Here is a 14,045-nt window from a genome sequence, read left to right on the forward strand (position 1 = left end):
AGAGATGAAAAAAGTCACTTCATGACAGTTGTTTGCATGCACTCTATTGTCTCTCTCCAAAGTACTATAATATTAAGCAAACTGCAACACTGTAATTGCTTTGCTAATTTTCAGTATGGAAACTTCAGTTTCTATAAATAAGTAAAAAGGAAAAATATTTGCCTTGAACAATTCCTGCTTAAAATAATAACAAATTGGTATGCATATCCTCAAATTGCATATTATTATTCAAGTGATAATTTTGGCATTATTAAAGGATAATTTGGCCATCATGAGAAAAATAAAAGCAACCATATACATGATATAAATGAAATCTTAGGAAACATTTCCCTCTGTAGAATAAAACTGGCAAAATGAATCTGGAAACTACAAAGTAAATCGAATGAATTATATTACTTTACAAAATTTTAGAGCATATAAAATCACACCTTAAAATTTTTCCTCCTCCACATTCAAAATGATTTCTTTAAGCAAGTTTTAATCAAAGGAGTTTCTCTTTTCAACCCTAATTGGTTTCAAGCCTTTATAGTTCACTAAAGAAAAGATCACTGCATTGGAACTCTTTTATTTCTCGAACCCAATTCTATACAATATTCTATCAGCTCTTTCTTATACCCCATGTTTCTTTTCATTGTCCCTGTCACAGAACCATTGTTCGATGTTAACCTTTTAGAAGTCTTTCTTTACTGCTTTCAATTTTTCCCCTTTTAAATACTTTGCCCATTTGGCTACAAAATTCACCTCCTAAACTTTTGACTGGCTTTCTATGTTGAATATTAATACACCTCACAAATTAAGTATTTTCCTTTGGTCTTTAGGACAGAAGTAAATAGCATTTTCACTATTAGGGATTATTTTCTCCAAAATGGTATTTTTTTCTTCATTCAAATTTATGTACTTTCATTGATTTCCACTGGGAATTTCCATGTTCATTGAAAATAAACTTATAATAGTCACTACAGAATAATTTACATTACAGTTAAAAAACAAAACAGAAAATGATCCTTAATGTCTTAAGTGCCCTAGAAATTATAGATTTTGCTTCATTCATGTCTCTTTTCCAGTGGGCTCTGGTTGGATAATGCTGTTTACACTCTGTTCTCTTGAATTTAGGTAAGCAATGCTACTGCTTTATTTGGAGCTTCAACCTTAACTAATCTTGCTGCTTCCACTTTCCTGCAGCCTGAACCAATCAGGCTGATAATGCTTGTTGCAAGCAGCCACATGCTCAGGAGAGATACCCAGCTGTCCTTAATGAGCTGTATTATGAGAATTACCAGTAAAACTTGTCTTCAAACTGTACTTTATATTTTGTGTGTCTGTGTGGGTGCAAATAGTTGAAATCTCTACATTGGTCTTCTGTATAGCAAGTCAATTATAAATGAACCTTAATGGAAAATGGGAGATGGAGTGGGGAAGTGGAATTGGAGTGCAGGTGGGAAGGCGGGCAGGAATCGGGGGGGGGGGGCACTATACCCCTACAAGCTGTACATATGAAAATTTGTATTCATTAAATAAAAACCTTAAAAAAAGCAGATACTCAGCTGAGCAACACTAGCAGGTCACAGACATGGGGATAAGGTCATAAAGACCCTCCAGCTCTTACCAGATCATTGGTGTCACATGATCACTCTTACATCACACTGGCAGAATTTCCCAAAAGCCAAGTCACAGAATTGTGAAGCATAAATGATTTTTTAGCTTTGTTTAAAACAAAGTTTTGGGGAGGCCGATTTGCAACAACATATAACTGAAATTACATTTTATGTTTTAGATGGCTCAAGTGACACTTATTTCTAGAAAATATAAATTATGCCATCAATATTATATCTAAATATTTCATTTCAAATGATCTGCCATTTATGAATATACATCGTAATAATGAAAATACCTCAGAAACATTAACATTTTGTTGGTGGCAAATAATTGAAAATAAAAATATTCTACCCAAGCTACTTTACTGCAAAATGGCCAGAGGCTAATGATTTACTGTCTTGTAAGGAGATGCATATTCAAGACAGTAGTACTATAACAAGGCAATTTGAATGCTAGCAGAAAACAATTGTCTAGTACAAAACATTTCTTTCAATTCCATTCCTATTTCCTTTCCAACTAGTTACTCCAAAAATTTGTGGACTGTGCCAAAGTATCATGATTAAAATTGATATATTTTTTTCTGCCCGTGATATTCTGAAATAAACAACTGAAGCAGAAGCGAAATTGCTGGGACCAGCACGTGGCTGGTTCTGTTAGAGGCCTAGGTTTTGGAGCCCACGGCGTGCATGAATCCTGCTGCAGGCATGCTTAGCCTGACGGCAAAGGCTGAGCTGTGTCAGTGGCAAAGGTCACTTGACATGATGCTGAGACGGCTAAGGAGATGCTGCGGGGCCTGGGAAACAGCAAGTGCCAGGTTCGCCCCCATTAACAGTTATTCTCCCTCACGACTCATCAACACTGGGATTGTTCTCTTAATCCCAGCTTCCAAGCAGACAAAGTCCTTCCTGTAAACACCGAAACTCCCCACTGTTCCCTGTTTCACTGTGCTTAAACCCCTTCATCATAAATTCCTGTTTGCAGGAAACTGTACATTTTTTATGATCAACCAATCATGTCTCTGCTGATAATAAGTACTTGGAGTGGCCAGATGTCTGGGTCTCTGCTTCTGCCTCCACCTTGGCAGTGGACAGAGTGTCCCGCGGTTTCCCCACATTTAAATCTTTAATCTGAGTCTGCTTCCTTAATCTATGCAACACCGTTCCTCTTTCTGGTTAACCTAACACCCAGCCATGCTGGACACAGCACAAAATTACACAGATTGCCTCATTAAAAATTAGCCAGTTCCTGGGAATTTACCCAAAGGAAATGAAACCAACATGTGAAAGAGCTGTTATCCTCCCCACGTTTATGGCAGCTGGATTCACAGAAGCTAAGATACCGGATCAACCCAGACGTCTATCAGCTGAGGACTGGATAAAATTGTGCTGCAATTACAGGATGGAATACAACTCAGCCATAAAAAGAGTTAAATCCTGTCTTTTGCAACAAAATGGATGAAACTGGAGACAATTACACCTAAAAGGACAAATACCATATGTTCCAAAAGCACAAATGTATGTTTTTTTCTGATGTGTGGTAGTTAACATGGAATACAAAAAAATCCTAATATGTAAGAATGAAAGACATCTTATGATTTGGTTATTGTTTACAGCTCGTCTGTATTCCTGTGGAACTGTGGTCTTTCCACTTTTTACTTGTTGAACATTAAAGTTAGTGATGTGTTAAGGCTGTAATTATAAAGTAAATTAAAAGTACATTTTGACAAAAATTAAAGAAAAAAATAAAGGAAAGAACGAAGAAAATTGATGAAGGGAGAGAAATAGGGTTATATTAAAGATGTATCTATGAAATACATGACATCTCTTCTCCTTGTATTAATAACTGTGATTGGTTGAATGTGTCCCCTAAAAGTCCATGTGTGAGTCTCAACGCTGTGGTGTGAGGAGGGGGAGGTTTCAGAGCTGCCCTCATGAGTGGATTAACGGATTTGGAGAGCATATTAGTTGTAACAGTGAGAGCTCTCTGACATGCTTGATCCATATTGTTGTGTGATGCCTGCTACCTGCAAATATGCAGCATGGAGACCCTCACATAAGCTGCCTCCATGACCTTGGACTTCCCAGATTCCAGTACTGCCGGCCAAGGTAAACCTCTGTTCCCTATAAATCACCATTTCAGGCCGTCTATTACGGCAATGGCAAACTCACCAAGACAGATGAATTATGACTTGTTTCCTCTAAAAGCATCAATGTTGTCATCCTATGATATTCTTTTTGCCTAGACATACAGCCTTTCATAAATCTGACCTGTGATTTTTCCAATCAAAAAAGTACTTGAGTAACAACTTCTTTTTTGTCTCTTTCATTGGGAATCATGCTACTATCTTCATTTGGAAGAATGTTGTTGTTAAATGTTCATAAATATCAAGTAAGATATCTAAAGGCTTAACACTTATGATTTTCTCGTGTATACGGAGATGCACTTACCTGCAGGGTGGGTGAAGTCTTATCCATGGAGCCCCAGCTGTGCACCCAGACTTGGTCATGTGATTTGTCATAGTGCAGTTTAACTGGGACAGGGTCTGTGCTCACTGCCTATAATAAGGAAAAATTAGGGAAAAAATAAGTGTATTCATCTGAAATATTTGTTTAAAATTATTTCCCAAACTATGAAAGGTTTCAAGAATTTTTATGTTAGGTTAATTATTTATTTCTCCAACTATCTATGTTTCTAAACCTTTTTTGATTAATTTGGAAATATGTTTACTTTAAAATTTACTCATTATTTCCACAATTTTATGAGTTTTTATGGTCATTTGTTACTTATACAAATTGGATGTTAAGAAAAAGGTATTTAGAAACTGAAGACACAAAAGATTAAGATTTTTGTTTTATTCAAGAATTTAATTCAGGTGAGAAAAATGCTTATCCGGTTAGCTATCTACCACCCTAATACCGGTTATGGGACTTGGTCATCTATAATGCTAAAGCACCAACAATATGATATATGATTGTTAACTCTAAAAACTGATTACCTAATTTAATTTCCTTAATGAGAAATCCAAAACCACATAAATATAAAGAGGCATTTTTTTTGCACTATGCTTGGTAAATGTGTTTTTCTGCTAATATTTATAATATTTAGCATTTACTTAAAACAACTCCCAGAAAACAAATTGCTGCCAGGAAGTTATTTTACTTACCTTAATTTCAAGCTATTTATATTACAAGCTAACAGCTTTTAATTTCCTGTAGTAGTTAATCATATGTTTTCTAATTTTATAACTTAAATTGTATTCAATAAAACAACATTTATTCAATAATGAAAGCATTTCTTCTCAAAGTACAGCTAAATATCTTTAGAGAATTTTCTAAGCTCGAATTCATAATAGAATGGTCTTCCCAGTAGGTTAGTTACAGATAAACTATAATTGTGGCTGGGCATATGAAAATTCATATTTTTATTTGGAAGTTGGAAAATTAGTCTTACTAATCTTTCTCTTTGAAAGTCATGTCTTGATTTTCATCTACTTGAAATTCTCAATATTGAAGTGTAACTGAAAATGATTATCAGATTTCTGAAGAGACATATTTAAACTCTTTTATACCAATGTCTTCACCCCTTTCTTGCAAACAGAGCAAAGATATAGTTTTGTCATCAGGTACACAGCAAAATTGTCTGAGAAGGGAGAGCACTTGGTTAACAACAAATATTTAACCAATGATCAATCCCATTCCCTTATAGAGGGGTGAGGTGGTTGCATTGCATATATTACTTTCTGCATGGCAAAAGTTAACATAGTGCATCATTCCTGAGAATACATTATATGTCATCCACAAAGTAGTAGGATAAAGTAGTAGTATGAGAAGCCTGCCTTGTACCTCAGTTTCTCCCTTTTCATGCTTTGGATATGATTATCTGAGGATCTTAAGCTTTACATTTCCAAATCCATTTTGAGGCTATGTAACCACAGACTTTAAGAGGAAAAGCTGACCTGTGAGAATGCAGTAAGAGGAAAATAAAAGGCAACAGAATTATTGATCATAACCTTGAATTCCTGCATAAGCCTAGAATGTCTATCCCTAAACTTAGAGCTACTAAGGTAATAAAATACCTATATTGTTTAAGTAACAGCTGGTCTGGTATTATTTTCATTGTATTTGAATGGATGTATTATTCATCAAGAATTACAATGCGTATATAGCAGAAGAACCACAATTAACAAGTATGCTAGGGGGCTGGCTTTGTGGGACAGTGAGTTAAATTCCTGCTTGCAACACTGGTATCCCATACCCGAGTGTTTCTTGATGTCTGGTTGCACCACTCCTGATCCACCTCCCAGCTAATGTACTTGGAAAGGCAGTCAATGATAGCCCAAGTAATTGGGTACCTGCAACCCACATGAGATTGATGGATGAAATTCTATGCTCTAGGTTTGTGCCTGGGACCAGCCCCATCCAATGCATCCGTTTGGGAGTGAACTAACAGATGGAAGATCTCCCTCTCTCTCTCTTTCTCTCTCTGTCTGCCTCTCTCTCTCTCTCTCTTTTTAAAATATTTATTTATTTGAAAGAGTAACACAGAAGAGAGAGAGAGAGAGAGAGAGAGTCTTCCATCCACTGGTTCACTCCCCGAATGTCTGAAACGGCGGGAGCAGGGCTGATCTGAAGCAAGGAGCAGGAGCTGCTTCATTCTTCCTGGTCTGATACGTGGCTTCAGGGGCCAAGGACTTGGGCCATCTTCTATTTGCTTTCTCAGGCCATAGCAGAGAGCTGGATTAGAAATGAAGCAGTCAGATCTGGAACTGGCACTCATATGGGATACCAGCACTGCAGGCAGCAGCTTTACCTGCTACCCCGTAGCACCAGCCACTATCTCTCACTCTCTTGTGTCATGCTGTCTCTCAAATGAAATAATTAGATCTTAAAAAGTTAAATATACTAATGACAAAGCAGCAGGATACTATGACATTTCATATTTTCCCGTCTTTTTGTTAAACTTATCTATGTGTGATTATAATAGCCTATTTGCAGGAGCTTCAAATGAAATAATAATTAGGTCTTTAAATATTATAGATAAAATAGTTCAATATAAACAAAAGCAACAATAACAAAAACCTCATTGCTACTCAGTTATAAGAATATGGTTATAAAATAATCAAAGGTAATAAGAGGTTTCAAAGAATCATTTAGAGAGAATGATGAGATATACTCCTGGTTTTAAGAGAAAAAAAATCTGTCAACCCACAATATTGTACCCTGAAAAGCTCTCATTTATGAATAAAGGTGAAATAAGACCTTCCATAACCAACAGAAATTAAAGAATTTGTCACCACCCATTCAGCCTTGCAAAAGATGCTTAAGGATGTGCTACACACTGAAACACAGAAACATGGTCATCACTATGAAAGAAGGTAAAGGCAGAAAATCTCCAGTAAAAGTACAAAGGAAATCCAAAGTAAATGATAGGAATATTTTTGGAAAAACGGCAGGGCAAAGTCATTACTTATCAATAGTGACTTTGAATGTAAATGGCCTCAACTCTCCAGTTTCAAGACACAGTCTGGCTGAATGTATTAAAAACCAAAACCCATCTATTTGCTGCCTACAAGAAACACATCTCACCAACAAAGATGCACACAGACTGAAAGTGAAGGGTTGGAAAAAGATATTCCATGCTAACAGAAACCAAAAAAGAGCTGAGGCAACCATCCTAATAACAGACAAAAAAGACTTTAACAAAAACTATGAAAAGAGACAAAGAAGGCCACTATTAATGATTAAGAGATCAATTCAATAGGAAGATGTGACTGTTATAAACATATATGCACATAATTACAGGGCACCTGGCTATTTCAAAGACATTTTAAGGAATCTAAATTGAGACACAGACTCAAAAACAATAGTAATGGGAGACTTCAGTACCCCAGTTTCAGCAGTGGACAGATCAACAAGACAGGAAGTCAGCAAGCAAGCAATGGACTTAATTGGCACTATTTTCCAAATGAATCTAACAGATATCTATAGAACTTTCCATTCTACAGTTGCAGAAATCACATTCTCTAGAATTGTTCACATGCTAGACCATAAAGCAAGTCTCAGAAAACTAAAAAAATAAAAACCATACCATGCATCTTTTTGGACCACAATGGAATGAAGCTGGAAATAAGCAGCTCAGGAATCTCTAGAACATGTTCAAACACATGGTAACTGAACAACAGGCTCCTGAATGAACAGTGGGTCACTGAAGTAATCAAAAGATAAATAAAAGAAATTTCTGGAAACAAATGAAGATGATAATAGGACATATCAAAACTACAGTATACAACAAAAGCAGTGTTAAGAGGAAAGCTTATAGCAATTGATGCCTACATCAAGAAATTGCAAAGGCACCAAATAAATGAACTATATGCAGCTCAAGGATCTAGAAAAGCAACAGTAAACCTAACCTAAAACTAGTAGGAGAAAAAAAATAATTAAAGTTAGAGAAGAAATCAACAAAATTGAAACAAAAAAGTACAGAAGATCAGCAAAACAAAGATCTAGTTTTTTTTTTTTAGAAAAAATAAACAAAATTGACATACCATTGGCCCAACTAGTTAAACAAAGGAGAGAGAAGACTCAAATTAATAAAATAAGAGATGAAAATGTAAATGTAACAACACACAAGACAGACATAAAAAGAATCATCAGAAATTACTACAAACAGCTGCATACCAACAAACTGGGAAACCGAAGAGAAATGGATAGATTCCTGGACATGTAACAACCCACCTAAACTGAACCACGAAGATATAGAAAACCTAATTGGACCAATAACCACGATGGAAATTGAGCCAATAATAAATATCCCCCAACAAAGAAAGCTTATGACCAGATGTCTTCACTGCTGAAACCTACCAGACATTTAAGAACTAACTCCAGTTCTTTCAAGCTATTAAAAACAATTGAAAGGGGGGGAATCCTACCAAATTCTTTCTATGAAACCAGTATCACCTTAATTCCTAAACCTGAAAAAGATGCAACTGAGAAAGAGAACTACAAACCTATTTCCTTTTTTGAACATAGAAGCAAAAACCCTCAATGGAATTCTAGTCATATTTTAAAGTATGGATATCTTTATGAATGTGAAGATGAGAACAATTTTTTAAAGTTATCTCATTAGAATATTTTACAGGTGGTGTCAGAAGGCAGTCAATATTAATTGCTTTCAAGTAAATAAGATAACACACAGTTGGGGAGAAGACATCAATTACCTTTCAAAACAATTCCAGAAGTTGAAAAACATTGGTTCAATGATCTACAAAAGTTTTGAACATTTTGAGTTTGAGAATTTCATGAGGCTGGTACTAAATTCACGTATGGTCTTGTTTAGTTTAAAAAGTTTATCAGATAGGAATGTGATATGAAGATCAAAATGAAGAAAAGCAACGTGACATAGTTTATTTGGAAAAATTTTAGATCTTATGAAATATCTGTTTATAAGTGTTTATGTATAAAATAATAGAATTTAAAGAGGTAACATTTATGTGGTTTCTAGCAACAACATTGTATAATAATGATAAGGATGTTTGTAGGTGGCCATCTTGCAGATAATCATTCCATAACCAAGTTCAAGTTGTAAAGCAGATAATTTTTCTGCTTATATCATCAGCTTCCATAAGGGATAAATAACATGTGTTTATTTTATGAAATATCTCCTAGTAGATTGAATTTTTCTTTAAAGGACCAGTAAATTCAGAATGGTTGCTTTTTGTGAAAAAGTTAATTATTTTCACATTTAAAAAATTCCTGCTACAGGAAGACTTGTGTCATAAAATAGTTTATCTGTGGGACAGATAAACTCTGTGTCATAAAATAGTTTATCTGTGCGACAGGAATTCTGGTGTAATGGGTTAAACTGTTGCTCTATATTCTATAATTTCCACTTTCCTCTGAAGATACTCATGTACACACTATGTTATATGGTAATCTGACATATTATGAAATCAGACCTCCAATATTAGTCACCATGTATTAAATATTTGTAAAATGAAATATTTTAAGGTCAAAGAAATATAAATACAAGCCCTAACAGTCCATTACCACAACAAGTACTCTTTTATATTCCTTAACTTGCAGACACTACAGTTTGGAGACTACTGGTAGAACTGCAGTCAGTACCCATTTAATTCAGGATAATTTATGTAGGTTAAAAGAAAATATTCAGAAAGAAGTGGTGGGAAATAATATTGGTTATGTACTCACCTTTCACTCCAGAATTACACCAAATGCTCATTTGGTGCTTACAATAATTTTCACTTCTCATTTCTCACTTTGTATGTCAGTTCAATATTATACTGTTTGTGAAAATGTTAAAAATATGTTAAAAAATAAATTATCCCGTATGGGCACTGGTTCTAGTCCTGGCTTCTTTTCTGATCTGGCTCTCTGCTATGGCCTGGGAAAGCAGTGGAGGATGGCCCAAGTCCTTGGGCCCCTGCACCTGCGTGGGAGACCCGGAGGAAGTGCCTGGCTCCTGGCTTCAGATCGGCACAACTCTAGTTGTTGCGGCCAATTGGGGAGTTAACCATTGGATGGAAGACCCCCCCCCCTTTCTCTCTCTGCCTCTCTTCTCTGTGTAACTCTTTCAAATAAAAATAAATAAATCTTTAAAAAAATAAATCACAGTGTAATGACAGTTAAATGTTTTAAATGTTAAGCATACAATTTATTTGTAGTATGACTTTTGAAAAGTATTCTTTGTTGATTTGCCAAACCTAACTCAGTCACAATCTCACTACACATTACTTTAAAGATGAGTGAATATCACAAGAGGGTGAAACAAATACAAAAATTTCCAAATGCACACTACACTGGTCACAGGCTAATTATATCAACTTTCAAAAAGATGGCTCCTTTGGTAAAGATGGAACACCGATATGAGCAAGAATGACATGAAGAACTTAGAACTCGGTGTTGACTTGAAAGGACAGTGAAGCACAGCTTGTTGATAAGTCTGACAAGAAAAGCACCAGCTGGCTAATTAAGTGAGCCTAATTTAAACTAATGATGCAGATTCTCGAAATAATGTGCTAATGGCTGGAGGAGACGGCTGATGATACTTAAGAATACTCCCGAGGAGTTACAGTAAGGCCCTTCTGCATCCAAGCACAACTTGATCTTTCCCCGTAGAAGACAAAATAAGGTCATCTGTTTACTGGCTATTCTTTTACACAGAAAAAATATCTATGCTGTTCTCACAGAAATTTTAATAGTAAGAAAAGCAATAGTTGAAACCATTTGAAGTTGAAGGTGATTTCAAGTTTAGAGATTCTACTAAATAATAGTGACTTTGTACTTGTCAGCTTCAAGTAAAAATGTTTATGCATTCACTGAAAATATACCAGTGTTTTCCTAATGATAATAATTTATCACAAAATATGTAAAATTGTACATTTTCAAGAAAATATGGGGCCAGTGCTATGGTGCAGCAGGTTGAGCATGTGGACACCAAATTGAGTGCCAGCTGCTTCACTTCTGATTCAGACCCCTGCTAACACACTGGGAAAACAGCAGAAAATGGCCCAAATCCCTAGGCCCCTGCCATCCACATGAGACACCTGGGTGGAGTTCCAGGTTTCTCACCGTGACCCGGCCTAGTCCTAGCTCCTAGCTGTTGTAGCCATATGGGGAGTGAACCAGAAGATGGAAGTTCTCTCAGTTTCTCTCTCTCTCTCTTCTTTCTGTAACTTTGAATAAATAAATGAATGATTAAATAAATCTTAAAAAAAAGAAAACAATTCCAAATTAAGTAACAAAATGTTACAGGGCAGTTTAAAAACGTTGAGTTCCAAATTATACAATTAATAGTAGTGTACACCTGAAAGAAAGTCAGAAATATGACTTCAACGATGAGATTAGTAAAGAATTTTACTTTAATTGGATTAAAATAGAATTCTTGAAAAAATAAAGTTCAATAGGTGGGGAGCAGGTCTTAAGCACAGGGGCTAAGATATTCACATCCCACACCAGAGTGTCTAGGACTGTTCTGGCTCCTGACTCTAACATCCTGCTAACAGATTCCAGGAGCCAACAATGATGGCTCAAGTAATTGATATTCAATTGGGGGGCCTGGATTCAATTCCCAGCTCCTGTGCTTGGTCCCAACCCAGTCCCAGCCATTGAAGACATGTGAAGAGCAATCCAAGGGATGGGGTCGGTCGGTCTCTCTCTCTCTCTCTCTCTCTCTCTGCCTCTCAAATTTAGAAAATAGAAAAAACATGATTAAAATTATTTGTTAGTTATACTGTTTTCTTTATAATAAGTATTTCAAGAATACAGTATTTTGATTTTAAGCTTCATGGTTTATCTTTAAACCATATCTAGATAATTTTAATTTTCTGTAATAGTTTTGCAATAACTGATTTAATAGAATTAGTATTCTTAGTGCTTCTGAATAAGAAAAAAATATGTAAACACAGATATAGTACACAGTCAAGTATGATATCACTTGGATACCAAAAAAGGTTGACTTAAATCTGATGTCAACTGAGAAAAGAAGTCAAGTTCATTCAGAAAGGATACTTTACATTTTCATCAAATTAACTTGCAATTCACTGACTTTACAAGTATGCTCTATCTTAGGATATAAATAAGACTTTAAATCATAAGTAGGGTTTTTTAAATTAACTATTCTTGTAGAGAGAAATAGCCTTTGTTTACTTTTTAAACATAGATTATTAAGATTATTAATTTCTAAGAGAGCTTAATATCTAAACTGTAACAGCTATCATTTTGTATGTATTTAAATTTAGAAAAAAAATGAAAAAAATTAAATTCTTAGAGATAAAGTATTTTCAAGTATGAAATAGAATTATTAAGATATTCCTAATATATCTGTACTTTGGAGGATTAAAATTCACATTATCACTAAGGTTACATTAAGGAAAACATAAGGATGTGTTATTCACTCAGCAGGTAGTAATTAAAAAACTCATTATCTAAAGAGGTGTATAAGCTGAAATTATATGTGGATGCAAATAAAAGAACTTCAATAATTAAAAAATAGTAAAATGTAATTTTTAAAAAAATAAAACTTCTGTATCTAGTGGTTTAAATCCAAATGTCAGGTTAATATTTAAAGTAACAGGCCTCAGAAAATATCAAAAGGAAAAAGATAGTGAATATACCTCATATGAAAATTTACATTTCATATATTAAATGTCAAGAGACTAGTCTGCTACAGAATTGTCAAATCATTCCAGCTGTTACTTCACTCTCCCTTTCAATATTATTCAGCAGTCTTCACAACTCAAAACCCTTCCTTTCTAGTAACAGAAGGGAAATAATCAACTCATCATCCTCTGATATGAGCAACCCTATCAGCACACTAATGCCTCTGCACTGTACTTCCATGGATTAAGTTCTGACTGTTCCCACACACAAAATTGGATTTGTTTATTTGGGTCCCTGCTTTTCCTCCCAAGTATACATTAGCTGTAGTATGTGAGGAATTAACTTTCTCCATGTGCACAAATATGAAACAAGATCCCTACCATAAACCCTATAAAAAATCAACTTGTAATGGATCCTGAACTTAAACCTAAGACCTAAAACCACCACTAAATTACTAGAGGAAACACTGAGAGACACTGACAAATGCAAAGGCTTTTTGGCTAAGACTCTGGTAACACAGGCAATAAAACAAAACATAAACAAATGGGATTCCATAAAGCTAAGACATCTCTGTACAACAAAAGAAACACTCATCAAAGTGAAGAGGCAACCAACAGTATGAGAAAATATTTGCAAATTAAACATCTAATAAAGGATTAATATCCAGAATATATAAAAAGTTCAAGATACTCAACCACAATAAACAGTCCCGTTAAGAAAAATGGATCAAGGTTATGAACAAGTATTCTTTGACAGATGAAATACAAATAGAAAAAAAGACACAAAAAGATGCTCAATCGCTAGCCATCAGGGAAATGTAAATAAAAACCACAATGTTTCATCTCACCCGAGTGTCGGACCCTCACCAGCGAGGGTCCAACGTAGTCACGACACGGTCACTGTTCATCGGTTCTCAAGGAACTTTTACTTGTGGGGGCAAAAGGAAAGTGGGGAGAGGAGAAAAGAAGAGGAGGGGCCGCGGCGGCGGCCAGCAGTGGCGGCTGTGCTGGCCCGCCCAGATCCCAGTGTCCCTTTATGCTGATACCGTCCAATCAGATGAAAGGGCGCGTAGAGCCTCAGGTCGAACATTCATCTGTTTCACCTGGTTCTTCCTAGTTGTTTACGCAGAGTCCATTCTGTTTCATCTGTTTCACCTGGCTGTTTTCGTAGGCCTTGTGGTCGACCGATTGCTGTAAACTATGCAGATGAGGAGGTTCCCACAGGTGGCCAGCCTGCGGTTCCCCACACCCGAGCAAGAATGGCTATCATCCAAGAATCCAAAAATAATAAATGCTGGTGAGGGAGTAGAAAATACGGTTACCTAATACACTG

The 14,045-nt window shown here is 35.6% G+C and overlaps 1 protein-coding gene across 1 annotated transcript in view; it reads right to left on the reverse strand.

The window, feature by feature from the left end:
• The window catches only part of FSTL5 (follistatin like 5), an 873,635-nt gene that overhangs the window by 66,260 nt on the left and 793,330 nt on the right, over positions 1–14,045 (reverse strand). The window contains exon 14 of the mRNA XM_062198990.1: positions 4,044–4,151. Within this exon, the coding sequence (XP_062054974.1) occupies positions 4,044–4,151 (108 nt within the window). The remainder of the gene's footprint in view (positions 1–4,043; positions 4,152–14,045) is intronic.

This window comes from Lepus europaeus, chromosome 8, assembly GCF_033115175.1.
Source record: "Lepus europaeus isolate LE1 chromosome 8, mLepTim1.pri, whole genome shotgun sequence".
Lineage (NCBI taxonomy): Eukaryota > Metazoa > Chordata > Mammalia > Lagomorpha > Leporidae > Lepus > Lepus europaeus.